At 42.0% G+C, this 18,864-nt stretch overlaps 1 protein-coding gene across 2 annotated transcripts in view; it reads left to right on the top strand.

Annotated features, from left to right (window-relative positions):
- Positions 1-18,494, top strand: part of LOC126109877 (uncharacterized) — a 72,104-nt gene extending 53,610 nt beyond the window's left edge. Inside the window, exon 2 of one of the 2 annotated variants that reach the window (XR_007523739.1) lies at positions 18,355-18,494. Coding sequence is in view for 1 of the 2 variants with exons in the window: in XM_049914949.1 (XP_049770906.1) it covers positions 18,355-18,356 (2 nt within the window). In the remaining variant the exon portion in view is untranslated. The remainder of the gene's footprint in view (positions 1-18,354) is intronic. The other variant, XM_049914949.1, reaches the window with a different exon arrangement.
- The last annotated feature ends 370 nt before the right edge of the window (positions 18,495-18,864 follow it).

An 18,864-nucleotide genomic window follows, 5' to 3' on the forward strand; every position in this document is an offset into this window, starting at 1 on the left:
ATCACCATTAACTCTGAGAAGACGCAGGCAATGCTGATTACCCGCAGGCTCGGAAGGCGCGATCCTCCTCAACGTCCCCCCCTACACCTTCACCTAAATGGAACCCAACTCCCCTGGCGCAGAACCGCCAAGTACCTTGGCGTAACCTTGGACTCTCGTCTTACGTGGAAACCCCACATAGACGAAGTCCATAGGAAGGTCTGCGCCAGAATGTCCATCCTATATCCTATCCTGAACTCAACAAGCTCCCTTCCCTGCCCACTAGCATTAAATGTGTATCAGGCCCTGATCCGGCCAGTAATGGAGTATGCGTGCCCTGTCTGGGGATACGCGGCGAAGCAGCACCTGGACAAACTCCAGAGGCTGCAGAACCGCGCCCTCAGAAGGGCACTGCGCTTACCTCTTGCATTCCCTACAGACGACTTGCACGCCGCAGCCGAAATCCCACTCCTGAGAGAGCGTTTCCAGGATCTGGCAAGAGCCTTCTATGAGGGTTCTTCCAGATCCAGAAACGCACTCATCCACTCCCTAGGTCGGTATGACATGTCCCGCGATAAGCACAAGCGCCCTATGACGATCTTCGACGACTAAGTTGAAGAGAAAATCCCTACACCAAATCCATCATCCTGTTCCTCCCCATATAACAACAAACTTCTCGCCCACCTCAGGCAAGTACCAGACACACTCACAACAATCATCACAAATCACAGACATCAAAAACTACAGAAAAATCACACACACACTTTCACAGGGGAGTAAAAGCCTAAAGGCTACAGACTCCCCCTCACACTTCCCCAAAGAGGGGAAAGCAAAAGATGAGAGAGAGAGTAGGAACTGTAGCCAGCAGTTAGAACAGTGAAAAGTTGGTGCACTGTTGGTGGACACGGTCTATCCGTGAATGCTTTCAAACAAGTCCCACGTATCTGAATGCAGGATTTTCCTGCGAAAATCAATGTCTTAGTTCTTTATACTGTGCCACGTCCCAAATGTTTTCGACTGTTTATTCATGCTCACACTGTAAGTTCGCTAATGAGATTCCCCCTGAAGTTACTAATAAATATTGCTGAACTAACACAGAGCTTCTTGAGAGCGTTACTTGGCTTTTATTGTTTGACTGCATCCGCAAAACACAATCAAATTAGCAGTCACACAAAAACTCACAAAACAATTCCAGAAACCAAAACAAAGTGGTCAAATACAAAAACTAAGAATAATCAAGGAACAAAAGGGGTTCCGTGCGCAGTCATACTCCGCTGCGTTGGAACGCCTCGGTTTTTAGTGCGACCACTCGAAATCAGTCATTTGGCACACAGCATCCCTGCTTAAAGTGCGGAGCACCCGGGACTTATGGGTACTTGAAGCGTACCCGCCGACCTGCTCGTGTCTGTCTATGCGGCACTCACTCGGGCGATGTCTGCTAACTGAATGGTGGAGGCACAAGAGAAATTGTTTACTCTGATATCCTCGGTGCTGGCTTGACTCTTTCTATTGACATCACTGTTGACTTCCCCTCGTAGGAGATTTCGATCGTATGCTTGTTTCGGCGCAAAATTTCGTAAGGCGCCAATTACAGATGTTGTAATGGTGGTTTGACGATGTCTAATCTCAACATAATCTGGGTACAACTGCTCAAATCTTTGTGCATGAAAGTTGGTTGATGTCCATGCCTAGTGCGTGTAATTGTGCCCTGATGCGACACTTGTCGTAACTGCACAATGAGTGTAGGTGATGTGTCAAATTCTCCTGTCGTAGGACTCTTGCCTTCCATAAAGCCCGCTGGAACGTGGATATTCTGACCATATACCATTTCTGCGGTAGATGTGCCTAATTCAGGCTTGTAAGCAGTCCGTAAACCGAGCAATACCAAAGGCAGAGCCTATGTCCATTTACGTTCATGACACATAAGAGCTGCTTTTAAAGTCCAATGCCATCTTTCGACCATATCATTACTCTTGCGATGATAACTGGTAGTTTTGAGATGGTTCATTCCACACAGCTTGGCTAACTGTTGCAATAAAGTTGACTCAAACTGTCCGCCTCTATCTGTGGTTACATGTACAGGACATCCAAAATGCACTATCCACACACACATGAAGGTCTTTGCTGTCGTTTCTGCTGAAATGTCCACTATCGGAACGGCTTCTGTCCAACGGGTATATCGATCAATTACTGTAAGAAGGTAGCGAAAACCATCTCGGTGGTAATGGTCCTACCAAGTCAAGATGGACATGAACGAATCTTTCGCAACTGTCATGAAAAGTCCCTAACGGAGGATGGGCGTGACGACCCACTTTACTTCTTTGGCAGGCCAAACATTCTTGTGCCCATCTCCTGCATTCTTTGCTTAGCCCGGGCCACACAAAACGTTCTGTCAGCAGGTGGACCGTGCTTCTAATGCCAGGGTGGGCCAGATCGTGAACACTATGGAATGCTCGTCTGTGGTAGTCTGTTGGCACAAATGGGTGCTTTCTACCTGTAGAGACATCACATCAAACTTTGAGGCTCGAGTTTGGTAATCTAATTTGCACTAGATGGAGACCTGTATTCTCATTCAAGAGGAAATGCTGCAACTCTGCATCCTTCTCCTGTGCCATTGCCAACTCGTGACAGATAATACTTTGGGATAAGCCATTTATTTGGGAAAGATAATCTGTTGCAAAATTGACTGTCCTTGCTATATTCTGTATGTCGGTTGTGAATTTAGCTATAAATTCGACCTGTCTGCGTTGCCTCGGAGAACTGTGTTTGCCTCGATGTTTGAAAACAGACGTTAAGGGTTTATGGTCCGTGGAAACGGTGAAGTCTTTGGCCTCTGCTCACGTTCTGAAATATTTGATTGCCTCAAAAACCGCCAGCAACTCACGATCATATCACTCCAATTTCTTTGCCACGCATTTAATTTTTTGGGAAAAATGCCAAAGGCTGCCACACAAAAGTAACATATTTTTGCAGGACTGCGCCTATGGCTACCTGACTTGCATCGACAAGAATTGCCAAAGGTGTGGTCGGATCAGGGAGTGCTAGAAACGTTGCGTCAACTACACATTGCTTCACTGCCTCGAACGAGCGTTGCATTTCCATAGAGCACTGAATTCTGTGCTTACCTTTAGCATTGGTACCTGCGAGTACTGCTGTCAATGGCTCCTGTTTCTCCGCCGTCCCTGGTAAGTGCCGCCTGTAGAAATTTACCATTCCTAGAAATCTTCATAATTCTTGGCATGTGGCTGGAGGTGATACTTTCTGTAACGCTTACACCTTCTCCGGCGATGGAGTAATTCCTGCTGCGATAACTGAATACCCTAAAACTGTCGCTTGGTGTTTTACTAGGACACACTTCTTGTAATTAATGGTCGCACCAAATCACCTAGAGGTGAAAAACCTGTGTCAGATGACTCTTATGCTTGGCTGTAGTTTTAGAAACTACATGCACTAACTGCATGCATGCAGTGGTGCCTCCGATATTACAGACACGAAAATTAGCAAACAAGAAAAAGTGACCACAAGAATTGAAGGGACTCGATCACGTACAAAACTTGGACGGCAGGAAGACGAAAGCAGCGGAGTTCAAGCAACTGTAACTGAAAATTCATCCGTGCCGTTTCGTAACAGCGGCAAATCAGAAACAGGTTTAATGCCATGGGTGGTTCAACATTTACCACCGTTTTCGCCACAGAACCCAAAAGTTTGGTTTGCACAGGCAGAAGGAAATTTCCTGTATAGTGGAATAACAAACGAGAAAACAAAGTTCGCCTATGTGGTAAGTCAGTTGGACCGAAACTACGCATCTATGGTTTAAGATATAATTGACAGCCCAGCATCTGAAAACTGTTACCAACACCTGAAGTCAGCGTTAATACAACGGGCTTCCAAGTCGGTCGAGCAACAAATCGAAGAGATGGGAGGAAAGATGCCTTTGCAATATCTCCGACGCCTGAGAAGCCTCACAGCTGACACGGAAATGCCAGACTCAATGCTGCAAGTGCTGTGGACAAGTCACCTACCTGTATCAGTGTAAACCATCGTACATTCACGCATGGAATCAAATTTAGATAATCTGGCAGAGATGGCTGACCTAGTACAGTAAACAATTTCACTTCCGCTACCTCCAATCACAGAGCTTCCACGATATTATACAGCAGCGTCAACAGAGACGGCCACAGCAACACAGTATAAGTACCACACAGATACACAGGACGAGTTTCAACAGTTGTCAGCTTACTTTTACTTTTTTGTGTCCGGAAACTACAATTTGTTTGCCAAGTATTGGGCAATGTCCAATGCTTCTTCTTTAGCCAGCCATAGATCGTCGAGGGTGCATCTGTGGGCGTAGGAGACGTTCCATGTCCTGTCGGGTGCCACACTCGCATTTGTCATCATTTTCGTCCAACAAACCCCATTTGATCAGATTAGATTTCACAGGAGCGCCGGCATTTTACTTTCTTCTATGTAGCACGTAAGTAAAATGCACACTTGGAGGCACCTTCCTTGCTCCCCAACAGTTGTCAAATGCAGTACAGCAACTGTCATGCCAAGCAGAGACATTAACGGTGCAGCATGAGCAAACGGTAGTTGACGATGAAGAGAAAAAAATTCAGAGACGACTGAAAACGTTTTCTCAATCACCAGCTAGGAGCAACAGCCCGAGACCACGACGACGTCAACTTTGTTGGTATCACGAGTGTTTTGGTGAACGTGCAACACGATGCTCAAACTTCTCGAGCGGCTGGCAGTTGGCGCGACCGGCTGCACGAGGTGTTTACAGCGCCAACAAAACAATTCATTCTCGCACAGACTCTGTGGCAGACAAACTTCCACGGTGCAAGTTTCTCATAGACACGGGTCGGATGGTTCCTTACACCCACACAAGATTTAAATGTTGGTGTGAAGCCCATGCCCTTACAGTTTTCTGCAGCAAACAACTCAGTGATTAAGACATTTGGTGAAATAACGCTGCCATTAGATTTCAGACTGGAAAAGAGATATTGGTGGCAGTTTATTGTAGCTGATGTAGCAGAACCAATAATAGGACCAGACTTCCTCGCAAATTTCAGCTTTCTGCCTGATGTCAGGAGTGGCTGTCTAATAGACAATACTTCCGGTTGCACTACAAGAGGCACCCAGGCACCTTATCCCATGAAAGAGGTGCGAGAAGCATTCGTCACAAATGAGTTTACACTTTTCTGAGATTGTTACACCACAATATAAGAAGGAAATTGTCGAAGGAAAACATGGTCCGTCCGTCTGACAGCCAGTGGGCTTCGCCGTTGCATTTAGTTCTCAAGAAAGATAAAACATAGAGACCCTGTAGCGATTTCCGGGTACTAAACATGAGGACAATACCAGATAAGTACCCGGTACCGAATTTACAGGAGTTTAACAATTTGCTAGCAGGATCACATGTGTTCAGTATAGTGGATTGTGCGAGAGCTTATATGCAAATTCCAGTGGCGACAGACGACGTCCCAAAGACAGCTATAACTACCCCGTTTGGCCTTTTCAAACACATGTATATGCCTTTTGGACTTAAAAATGCAGCCCAGATATGTTTATCGACGAGGTTTTGCGTGGCCTGCATTTTTATTTCTCTTACATTGATGACATTATAGTATTTTCTAAAACTACAGCCGAGCATAAGAATCATCTGACACAGGTTTTCAACGTCTCATTGATTATGGTGTGACCATTAATTGCAAGAAGTGTGTCCTAGGACAAAACCAAGCGACGTTTTTAGGGTTTTTAGGTACCACAGCAGGAATTACTCCAACGCCGGAGAAGGTGTAAGCGTTACAGCAAGTATCACCCCCAGCCACATGCCAAGAATAACGAAGATTTCTAGGAAAGGTAAATTTCTACAGGTGGCACTCACCAGGGATGGCGGAGAAACATGAGCCGTTGACAGCATAACTTGCAGGTACCAACGCTAAAGGTAAGCACGGAATTCAGTGGTCTACGGAAAAGCAACGCTCGTTCGAGGCAGTGGAACAAGGTGTAGTTGACGCAACGCTTCTAGCACATCCTGATCCGACCACACCTTTGGTAATTGTTGTCGATGCAGGTCAGGTAGCCATAGGTGCAGTCCTGCAACAATATGTTACTTTTGAGTTGCAGCCATTGGAATTTTTTTCCAAAAAATTAAATGCGCAGCAAAGAAATTGGAGTGCATATGATCGTGAGATGATAATGCTATTATTCTAAATAATTTTTCATCACTGGGATTACAGTAGCGTTTATTTTAGCGGTTGGTAATATAATTTGTGTTGTCCAATCAGGAATGAATTCTTCCTTCATCCATAATATGCTAGGGGAAGAATGAGTAATGTTCTTGAATAGTTTCTGCAGCTGTGCATATTTAACTGACTGGCATAAGAAGTGTAGTCAGCAGTTAGAACAGTGAAAAGTTGGTGCACTGTTGGTGGACATGGTCTATCCATGAATGCTTCTAAACAAGACCCACGTATCTAAATGCAGGATTTTCCTGCTGGCGAAAATCATCGTCTTTGTTTTTTTTATACAGGGCCACACCCCAAATGTATTCAACTGTTTATTCATGCCCACACTGTAAGTTCGCTAATGAGACCCCCCCCCCCCCCCCCTCCCGAGTTTTACAAATTCCAGGATAATTGCCTAGAGAAGAAATCTTCCATATATATTAACCCCCCCCCCCCGAGTTTTACAAATTCCAGGATAATTGCCTAGAGAAGAAATCTTCCATATATATTAAGTGCAAGTCGTTTTCTGACAATTTCTTTAGAGCAGTCTGCATTCCACCATGATGAAGGGTCTGTTATTCACAGCCCACCAGCTTTTTCTTTGGGATTAAATGTCCCTCTGCACCCAGTGTTGCATTTCTTAGGTCATTACACAGATTCTTCACACTGATGAATACACAAGTTTATGTGCTTTTTGAAGTAGGTTAGTCTTGTACACTTACTATTGAGTGTGTTTGGCAATGCTAGGAGAACACTGTGTAATGTCTAGTGCTGTTTGTCTTTTAAAGTGTATTAAGGTGGATGGTTGGTTGGTTGTTTGTTTGTTTGGGGGAAGAGACCAAACAGCGAGGTTATCGGTCTCATAGGATTAGGGAAGAATGAGGAAGGAAGTCGGCTGTGTCCTTTTAAAGGAACCATCCCGGAATTTGCCTGGAGTGATTTAGGGAAATCACGGAAAACTTAAATCAGGATGGCTGGACACGGGATTGGACCGTCATCCTTCCGAATGCGAGTCCAGTGTGCTAACCACTGCACCACCTTGCTTGGTATTAAGGTGGATGAGTCATCATTTATTACAATTAGTTGGTTATCTTTTATTGCTATCAATAAGTTGGCACCTTCTCTGTCTGTGTAAGCACTGCCCCAATTCTTGCAGTGGGAGCTGAAATAACCACATATAACAACTAGCATATTTAATAGACAGAAGACTTTATTCTATGTTTCAGCTTCTGTTGTATTACTTGGTGGATTATAATCAGACAGTACAGAGAAAGTATTGAGATGCAAAGAATTTTAATAGCTCCTGCTTGTGAATTTGAATTGTATGACTGTAGATCTACATTAGTATACGGTATGCTGTTATGAACCAAAATTGTCACACCACCTTTGCCATCTAATCTATCAGATATTGTCAAAGTATATACTTTGAAAGTTATAGGCAGAGAAGGTTGGAACCCCATTTCTGATAAGCAGGTCACCATAATCTTTTGTCAATGAAGTTCATTTTCCAGGCTGATTTTGTTGGCCGTAGCAGATCTCTCATTCCACTGTAAAACTCTTACATCCCTGATTTTGTATGTAGTGATCTAGTTAGTTTCCTGATGAAAAACTTTATCTGGAAAGGATTATTAGATAACAATTCGTTATCATCTTGGGGAGTATGTTGTACTTGATAGGGATTATATCCAATATGAGTTCCAGTTAATCTTCTGGGTTCAAATCTTACTTCCTGCTTTATGTGCCTATTTGGATTATTATTACACTTGGAAGAATTGACTTTTGTTTTCCAAGTCTGTGTTTTTGTCTAATCAAAATTTTGTTGCCTGTTGGTGTTGTAGTAACTGGTGGGTTGTTGGTGATGCAGTAGATGGAACTTGACTTCAGAAGATTTGCTTTACATGCTACCATTGTTATGTTCAAAACTCCACTTATAATACACTCCTGGAAATTGAAATAAGAACACCGTGAATTCATTGTCCCAGGAAGGGGAAACTTTATTGACACATTCCTGGGGTCAGATACATCACATGATCACACTGACAGAACCACAGGCACATAGACACAGGCAACAGAGCATGCACAATGTCGGCACTAGTACAGTGTATATCCACCTTTCGCAGCAATGCAGGCTGCTATTCTCCCATGGAGACGATCGTAGAGATGCTGGATGTAGTCCTGTGGAACGGCTTGCCATGCCATTTCCACCTGGCGCCTCAGTTGGACCAGCGTTCGTGCTGGACGTGCAGACCGCGTGAGACGACGCTTCATCCAGTCCCAAACATGCTCAATGGGGGACAGATCCTGAGATCTTGCTGGCCAGGGTAGTTGACTTACACCTTCCAGAGCACGTTGGGAGCCACGGGATACATGCGGACTTGCGTTGTCCTGTTGGAACAGCAAGTTCCCTTGCCGGTCTAGGAATGGTAGAACGATGGGTTCGGTGACGGTTTGGATGTACCGTGCACTATTCAGTGTCCCCTCGACGATCACCAGTGGTGTACGGCCAGTGTAGGAGATCGCTCCCCACACCATGATGCCGGGTGTTGGCCCTGTGTGCCTCGGTCGTATGCAGTCCTGATTGTGGCGCTCACCTGCACGGCGCCAAACATGCATACGACCATCATTGGCACCAAGGCAGAAGCGACTCTCATCGCTGAAGACGACACGTCTCCATTCGTCCCTCCATTCACACCTGTCACGACACCACTGGAGGCAGGCTGCACAATGTTGGGGTGTGAGCGGAAGACGGCCTAACGGTGTGCGGGACCGTAGCCCAGCTTCATGGAGATGGTTGCGAATGGTCCTCGCCGATATCCCAGGAGCAACAGTGTCCCTAATTTGCTGGGAAGTGGCGGTGCGGTCCCCTACGGCACTGCGTAGGATCCTACGGTCTTGGCGTGCATCCGTGCGTCGCTGCGGTCCGGTCCCAGGTCGACGGGCACGTGCACCTTCCGCCGACCACTGGCGACAACATCGATGTACTGTGGAGACCTCACGCCCCACGTGTTGAGCAATTCGGCGGTACGTCCACCCGGCCTCCCGCATGCCCACTATACGCCCTCGCTCAAAGTCCGTCAACTGCACATACGGTTCACGTCCACGCTGTCGCGGCATGCTACCAGTGTTAAAGACTGCGATGGAGCTCCGTATGCCACGGCAAACTGGCTGACACTGACGGCGGCGGTGCACAAATGCTGCGCAGCTAGCGCCATTCGACGGCCAACACCGCGGTTCCTGGTGTGTCCGCTGTGCCGTGCGTGTGATCATTGCTTGTACAGCCCTCTCGCAGTGTCCGGAGCAAGTATGGTGGGTCTGACACACCGGTGTCAATGTGTTCTTTTTTCCATTTCCAGGAGTGTATTACACTGTCAAATTAATTAAAAAACAGGAGAAATGCCACAGAGTTTAAAGACGTGTGATAATATTGTAATTTTGACAAGAGGTCCATATAAACAGCAGCCAGCAGGCTCATGTGGATGCACAGAGCTGATATTATCTATAAGCAGCACCATGTTCTGTCTCTGGCCACTTGGCATGTGGCAGATTGCAGTACAACCAGTGAGAGCAAACAGCCGACTCTACCCAGAAAAAATTGTTTTGCGGCTTTCAAGCTGCCAGATTCTCACACGCACAGAGCTGTCTGAGTTAGAGTGGGGGTAGACTCCATGTGACTGGAGTATTGTTTGTGGTTGGTTCTCCAATCTTTTGCAAGTTGTTGCAGTTCCGGTGTCTGTTTCACATTTATGCTTTATCGTTGATTGAAAAAAAAAAGAAAAGAAATTTTAACATTTTAGTGTGCAGTGTCATATGACAGGGGAGTTAAGTGAAAAATTCAAGAACTCTACCTATTATAAGTATCAGGCAGCTGCTTCCACTACAGCACATTCTGATGTCTTTGTGGTTCACTGGCCACTAAGTGGCAAGTTTTATAGAGAGACGGCAGACAGATTTAACATTGGTATTGATTCTTTGCGCCATGTCATAGAAAGACTGACTTACATTGTTAGTGGTTTAGGAGTTGGCATTATAAAGTGGCTGTGTGCTGAGGAAAGGGCACAAATTGAGGCCAATTTCTAGGGAAATAGGATGCCTTGTATGATTGGGGCAATCGATGGGACATACATTCGAACAGACAATCCTCTACAAGATGCACAGTCATATTTGAATTGGAAAAATTATCTTCCATGCAACCACAAATATGAAGGACATTTCATAAATAATTCACACAGATTTTTTTTTTACTTACATTTTTTTTCAATATCTATTTATAGTCCTTCAATATTGTCTCCCTGCTTCTCTTTGACTGAATTCCAACGTCTCAGAATCTCTATTATTCCACCCAGGACACCACTTCTGTTCATCTGTTGAATGGCTTGGCTAACTGTGGTAGAAAGCTCTTCCAAAGACAGATAACAACTTTCATGCACCGGTTTTTTCAACTTCAGAAACAAGTCAAAGTCTGGTGGACTCATGTCCGGTCTGTAGGGAGGATACGGCATCACTTCCCATCTGTATTTGTGCATTTTCTGGGCTACTACATTACCGATATGCAGACCAACATCGTGGAGAATGACTGACCAGCCTCGAGCAACTGAGGTCAGATTTTGTGCTTTTTTTCTGCACAGGTTTTGCATGAATTTACAATAATACACAGCTGTAACACTTGTTCCATGTGGGACTCTGTCATGATCATTTCTTTGTGATCACAAGAAAAAATAATAATTTGCTTGAGCTTTGACTGAGTGTGTGCCAAGTTTTTTGGACGTGGAGAATCTGAAGCTCTGCGCTCACTGGACTGTGATTTCAACTTTGCTTCAAAGTTCACGTTTCATCAATAGTGACAATTCAACACAAGGATTCTTGACCTTCACGGTCGAATCATTGTTTGAGCAACATTGCAATGACCAGGTGTTTCTGCTTCTCTTCAGCAGTCACTGTGGGACCCATCTCGCAGAAATTTTTCTCCCCTTCAAATCGTCTATCAGAATATGGCAATGATGCTGGGGGGAATTCATGTGGCTTCAATGAGTTCCTCACAAGTTGCACTGCCACCTTCTTCAGGAGCATCTGCCACAAGTTTTATGCTTTGTACATCCATTAATGTTTTTGACCACCACAAATACAATTAACCCGATGTGAAACTTTACTACAGTTCAGTGTAAACCCACCACAAACTTCACTTAATACACTGTGAATTTCTGTCATGTTTTTACTGTGTTAAGTTTCGATCTAGATGTAAGACAGTAATAGTACCCGAGAGCCCTGTAGTATTCATTTTTACCTCTCACAAATTTTAGGTGAGAGTACATGTCAAAAAAAAAAAAAAAAAAAAAAAAACAAACTTTTTCCTCGAGTTCCCAACTACATCTGACATAATTTTCATTGTTGTTGCATCAAAAATTCACAGTAATGCCAACCGTGCATTATTTGTGAAATGTCCCTTGCGGTATGTGATTATGATGGAATCAGGATCGTTTAAAGTGGAGTTACAATTTGATTCTTGTGAGGAACAAGGGTTGAATGTTAAAAAATCTCTCATTGGTCTGGAGAGAAGGGATACTGTTTAACAGAACTTCCATATTCTCTGCCATAAATAATATACATAAAATATAACATGAACACTGTTTTTGAAATTATTTAACAAAAGTATTTTACCCTCTGGCACATCTTCCTCACACTGTACGCAGTTACTACTGCCACACATATCAGCTGCTGATACACCACTATGTGTGGAAATCTGACCAAAAATAGGATGAAAGGTGTTTAAGCAGAGCAATCACTGAGTACGGCTTTCTACGTTTTCATAGTTGCACGTGCAGTGATGCATGTTTCATAGCATTTGAAAATAGCTCTCAGGCAGCTGCTAGAACAGACCTGAGGTTGCCCAAATTGTAATGCTAGTCAAATTACATACAGCATTTTTTTAAAGAAGGAAGGAGAGAGGGGCGTGGGCAGCTCATAAAATCACAGTTCCATGTTTAAGCACCAATATTGTAACATTATATTTAACTAAAAGAACCACCAATATCTACTAATTTTTATGCCTGTAGTGAATTTTGCCCAACACCTATATCTGAATTTAGTACTGTAATTGATCATTTGACGCAGGTCCTGTGCCACAGATCTCAAGCACTTTTGACAAAAAAGACACTTGGAATGTGTTTCTGCTAGAGAGCAAATGTATGTATGTGTAGTTGGATCTGTAAAATCAATGACTGTGCAATATTGATGGAAGTGATACATTGTATAATCTGGATAGTCATCAGACTACAAGCTAATAAATATTGGAGTGACCAAAATAAAAGCTTTCTTACGTAATTAAGAGACAACAGGGAAAATTACCGTAAGGAAATCTTGAGAAAGTAAAGAACATGGGAAACACAATGCAACTTCAAGAAAGCAGTGCATCAAGTGACAAGTAGAAATCTCATTTGCATACATGTTGTTGCCTAGCTATCTTGCAACATCAGAGTTTCGTAATGCCTAATTTGTGTCTCATGAGAGCACATACGATCTCTAAGTGCAGCTTGAAAATGACAGTTGTAAATACTTCACTTGTACTCTTCAAGTACCAGGGGTTACCTTTTGGCATAGCAAGTGCTCCACTTACATGGATGATATAATTGTCACTGGAACAACTGTGGATGAATACAAAAAGAGTTTGAGCATGATTTTCAAGTGAATAGCAGAAAATGGCATCAGATGCAATAGAAAGAAATGGGAAGTGTTCAAAAACAATACCAAGAATACCAAAGTCACATTATTTGTACAGGTGGAATCCAAACATTTGAGGCAGGTTTGAAAGCAATAAAAACCTTGTCTCATCCAAAGAATATTCAGGAAGTAGAATTTTTCATTGAAAAAGTAAATTACTACAACAAATTCATGACGGGATTTGCTGAAATCGCTGAACAACTGAATCAACTTAAAAAGAAAACTGCATCATTGAAATCAAACAAGCAAGAAGATGCAGCATTTTTGAAGCTGAAGAAGGAAACTTACAATTACCGATTAATGAGGAGAATATGTGTACTGTAGGATAAATTCTACCTTAACCTAGGTGGAACAGGGCTGACCTATACAAACAGAACGATTTGTGCACTGTCCTGTTGCTTATCGATACTGGCCTGCATGAACTCTGTGGTTTGGGCTCCATGTTCTTGTATTTCAGCAATTTGGAAAAATTTATTTACAACAGTTCCACAGAACCCTTCTTACATTGTAGTTTCAAGACTTGTGACTTGGGAGTCTGTTTGAACTTTCTTCCTCTTTTCACACTGTTTTACTTCCTTAATTAATTACTCTCATGCTAAGAGATATATCCAGTTGCCCTGCTTTGAGGACTCCCCAATACCACTGACCCAGCCGTGGGCGCAGTAACTGCTTCATCTGTGCTGTAAAATTCCCAGCATTTCTTAGACACAGGTGCTATATCAGTTCCACCTGTGCTGTACAATAATCCTGTAAGTTCCCAGCCACAGGCATTATAACAGCTCTACCTGTGCTGTACTTAATTCTTGTCCAGTCACAGGTGCTATAGGAGCTGCACCTGTCTCATATAATAAAAAATCCCTTTAATTTCTCTACTTTCACCTCTCTCCCAACCACTGACAGATTTTTTTCTGCTTGTCACAGCTTTCACTCAGTCAACTATTGCTGGTGGATCTAGCACTATCTGCAGCTTTCACTCAGTCAACTATTGCTGGTGGATCTAGCACTATCTGTCCTTTCCCAAACACTACACCTACAACTAACTCTGACATTACGGAAAAAAGTAGGGAAAGGATGTAGGGAATGACACGAGTGAAATTATAGAAGTTTGTGCTGCTACTTACATATCTAGTTGTCCCTGTCAAATCACTGCTTGCAGTCTTTTGCCACCGACGTACTGCGTATTTTCTCATTCCTCGACGATTCGCCAGTCTGCAGACATCTCGCTGTGACAGCGAATATAACAGGTGTGGCAGAATCGTCCCCACTGGGCACCAAAATGTAGTCAGGGACAGCTGCACGCAAACTGGAGTTAACGTGCACAGTATTCTGACGAGTGGTGGACACGTACACAGTTCTTTACCTACTCATTCGACTTCACTCCTCCAGAAACGTGAACAGGATTTTAATTATTCCATTCAGCTAGTTCAGTGACTACAGTACATTACCTTCTTCACATAATATTCAGTAACCAGTGGCAGCCACAGTAACGGCCAGCGAGACAGAGGTGAGCTGCTTACTCGGCAGAACAACGACCTGGTCTGCCGACTCGACAACTGTGAAGCAGACCCGACACGGGTCTCCATAAGACTGCGGAACGAGGTTGGCCGGCAGCATGTTCAGTCATAGTGGTAGGCTGTTGTATCCCAGTGGTACGGGATGGCCCGGCTGCGGTGGACCGACAACTGGCGAGAGGGGTCGGGTGTCTCCGACAGTGTCGGCTGCTCGGGCTGTGCCAGCAGGCAGATGTCACTTGTTCGCAGCAGAGTTACAGCGCCAGTGCTGACACGCAGACTGCGTGTCACTTACTGTCCAGCTGGCCAACAGGGCAATCTGACTTCTGCTTCGAGTTCCCTTATAGTTTTGTTCCATTACAGAAGTTTCACATCAGCAATTAAATGTATGCCAAAAATGTCTCAAATAATTTCTCAAGTCGATGACTGTGGATCATTGGCAGTGTAATCGTACAGCTTGGAAATATGTAGTATACAATAAGACTGTCTTATGGGACAGTCAAAATACATCAAAACCGACTCCAAAATTCTGCATCATGAAAAATAATGGGAAAAAACAAAAATGAAAACAATTGACACTTAGCTTAACTGCCTACCGAACTGGCAGCAGATATGGTGAAACTGGACCATTGCCTCCTGAAGCACCAATATGGAGGCAAAACTAAATCGAAGCCCTGAATTTCTTAAGTTTGTAAGCACATACAAAAACACATTCAACAAAATAGTTAAACTAGCAAAACATACTGCGAATAATAACTTCATTTCAAATGCAAAAAACAAATCAAAAGCTGTTTGGTCTGTTATAAGAAGCAAAGTTGGCAGTGAGGCAGAGAGAAAATGCCTTTCTAAAATAGTAATAAATGGTAGAGCTGTTACAGAACCCAGTGCCATTTGTGAATCATTCAATGACTTTTTCAGAAACTTTAACAAATTTGGTGACTGCTCACCACCAAAAACAAAGCCCAATATGACAGACAGCAATTGCCCATGTTTTAAGTTTTCTCATGTTTCCATCTCAGATGTCTTCAAAATTATAATGTCCCTAAAAAATTCAAAATTTGTGTGGTGGGATGAGGTCCCCACTAAAATAATAAAAATAGTCCATTACAGTATTGCATATCCACTCTCTTTCATAATCAACCAACATTTTGATGAGGGATGTTTCCCAGATCGATTAAAATATGCAGAAGTTCGGCCCATACATAAAAAGGCAAACAAGATGAATTGGGCGACTATAGGCCAAACTCACTGTTACCAATTTTCTCAAAAATATTTGAAAGAGCTGCATGTGATCAGATCGAAAATCACAATTCATCTAACAGCATTATCTTAGTCAATAAATATGGTTTCAAAAAAGGCTGCAGCACAATCCATGCAATAAATGAATTAGTCACAAAAGTCAGTAGATGTCTTGATGATAGAATGTGTGTGTCAGGCATCTTTTGTGACCTGTCCAAAGCCTTCGACACAGTAAATCATGACCTGCTTCTCCAAAAATTGGCACGCTATGGTTTTCAAAGCAAATCTCGTAGCTGGATGTCATCATACATGACAAACAGAAAATAAAGAGTACTTATTAACATCAACGGCAAGAAATTTCTCTCTGGCTGGAAACACACTCATTTATGTGTTCCACAAGGTTCAATATTAGGGTCACTACTTTTTCTGTATTATATTAATGATATGCCATGTCAGGTCCAGTCTGATACTATCCTCTATGCAGATGACTCAACAACTGTAGTCTGTTGTAAAAATGAGGTAGACCTAATTCGTCATATAAAACAAACACTTGGGGAAGTGGAGGCATGGGTCAAAAACAATAACTTGACATTAAATTTTAAAAAAAACAGAAATTGTTCATTTCACCACAAAACAATCTGCAGTCTGTAAGTGAAATAAGGTATATGAACAAAAAATTAGAGACTGCAGACTGTGTCAAATTCCTTGGTGTATTAGTCAATAAAAACCTGTTATAGAGTCACTATGTGGACAACATACTGGGTCGACTGAATAGCCTTGTATATATTATGAATATCTTGTACAGTATTATTGATTTAGCTGTAAGAAAAATTGTATATAATACATATTTTGTTTCAGTCATTAGGTATAGTATAATTTTCAGGGGGTTTGAAAAAACTAATTTACTTAGAGCTTTTAGACTACAAAAAAGAATCATCTGAGCGATGGTGGGAGCAAAACCAAAGCAACATTGTAAACCTTTATTTGTAAAACTAGGTCTAATGTGCATTGCAAGCATGTACATCTATGAAACTCTCACTTTCACAAAAAGAAACCCACAACTTTTTGAGGGCAACTGCTTCTTGCATCAGTATGATACTAGATATAGGATATGCTACATGTTACCTACCCACTGATTAAAAGCGTATGAAGAAACCCCATACTATTTGGGCATGAAATTTGTAAATAAAATATGGAAAGATATGGATGACCCAAATGTAAAAGGTACCAAAAGAGACCTGGAAAAATATCTGAAAGATAAATGTTACTATAGTGTAGAATATTTCGTGAATGGCACAACAATGCATTATAACTGTAATTAAAATATCACTTTGAAAATGTTACAACATATGTATTATTAGTTTATTGTCTAATTTTTGTATTATTATATATAGTGTAAAACTGACAAGTCACCTATGTCACAATCTTTGATTGTATAAGGCATGTTATGTGACAATGAAAATGCAAATGGAAAATCTGATAAATTTTTCTTGCAACATGTAAAGAGAGTTGCACACTAGAAATGCATGATGTGCAAGAAATAAAACTAGTGCAAATACAGAGGGAAATGTGCAACAGTGGGCAAAATTATTGACTGACTTGTTTACAAGATATGAGGCATTTGAAAACATATTTTGTGAATAAATTTTGGCGTCAGGCGAAACAGATGAAACTTCGGAACATGTTCTAAAATGAGCCAGTTTACAGACATGGCAATACAAAGATGATAATGTTTTGTGTATGCAAAGTGGCTAAACTATTGCACAAAACTTGACCTCAGGGTGTTGTAACTGAAATTACAACACTCAACTGACGATTTCCTGAATAGATGCAATGGGAATTAGAACACAGCCAAACCAACTCAGTAGGCAAATTCTTAGAATTTGTAGTGAAACTGGAAACCACAGAGTTTCACCAGCAGGCAAGGGAATGGGAACTACAATGTATATTTTAATTAGAACAAAAGGAATCAATTCAATATATTTCACAGGAGCAGCAATAATTACGGAAATAATTAATAAAGGGGGAAGAATGAGCAAGAAACTTTTAGACATCATGACAGCGAGCAAAGATTGGAATGACCAGCAATGCAAGGACAGAATAACCACAACAGGACAACAGAAAACTAGATTTCTCTGCATCTCTGGTCCAGAGATGTTGATCTAAACTAGCATGGAAAAGGACAAGATGGGTAGCAAATCCGAGAATATATAGCGAGTTAGAAAACAAAGTTGAACTTATGAAAATGGAGATTGTAAAGAAGGACAATAAAGTAGGGAAAAATCAAATGCAGAGTAACAGCAAGGAAAGAGAAATACATGGGAAATATGTATCAAATGACAAGAAAATCGGAGTAAAAGATGTATCTGATTCAGGGGACGACGAGGCTGACAGAAAACTTACGACAGGGAGGGGGGGGGGGGGGGGGGGGACGGTAAAAAAAAAACAGAGAGAGAGAGAGAGAGAGAGAGAGAGAGAGAGAGAGAGAGAGAGAGAGAGAAGAAGAAGAAGAAGAAGAATTAAAATACCTCTTTGAAGATGTTACGCCATATATATTATTAGTTTATTGTCTATTTTTAGTATTATTATATATAGTGTAAAACTGACAAGTCACCTATGTCACAATCTTTGATTGTATAAGGCATGTTATATGATAATAAAAATTGAATTGAATTTAACAGGATGAAAACGGATCCCGACGTACTTCAGGAACTGAACCAGCAAATATACAAATTGAGTAGATATCTACCAAACATAGGAGATAGATGAGGATTCATCAAAATGTGGTTTGCTAAAGCTCATTCTCAAAGTAACTGTGGAGGAAATGCTATATTTGAATTTCTTTACATTTTTATAGAATTTCTGTGCATATAAAGAAGTACCATGACTTTCAGTTTTATTTTCAGTTATTGTTTATTTCCTTGTTCACATGCATCACAATATTATTGTTCAGAGTTACTGCCTTCTGTGTCATGTTAATAAGGATATTGGCTGTTTCAGGTATTCAGGTATTCAGTGTAGCCGCTGGCCAAAAGATGTATTAAAGTATTTCACTAAAAAGTTATGCTGGACATGTAAACACTGATATAATTGTCTTAGTGTTATGTATACGGCACAAATATTTACAAAAGACCTCCAATAGGTATACTAAAAATCACTGGTTTGACTATGAAGGTACAAATAATGGAAAA

Source organism: Schistocerca cancellata, chromosome 12 (genome assembly GCF_023864275.1).
Source record: "Schistocerca cancellata isolate TAMUIC-IGC-003103 chromosome 12, iqSchCanc2.1, whole genome shotgun sequence".
NCBI classification, from domain to species: Eukaryota; Metazoa; Arthropoda; class Insecta; order Orthoptera; family Acrididae; genus Schistocerca; species Schistocerca cancellata.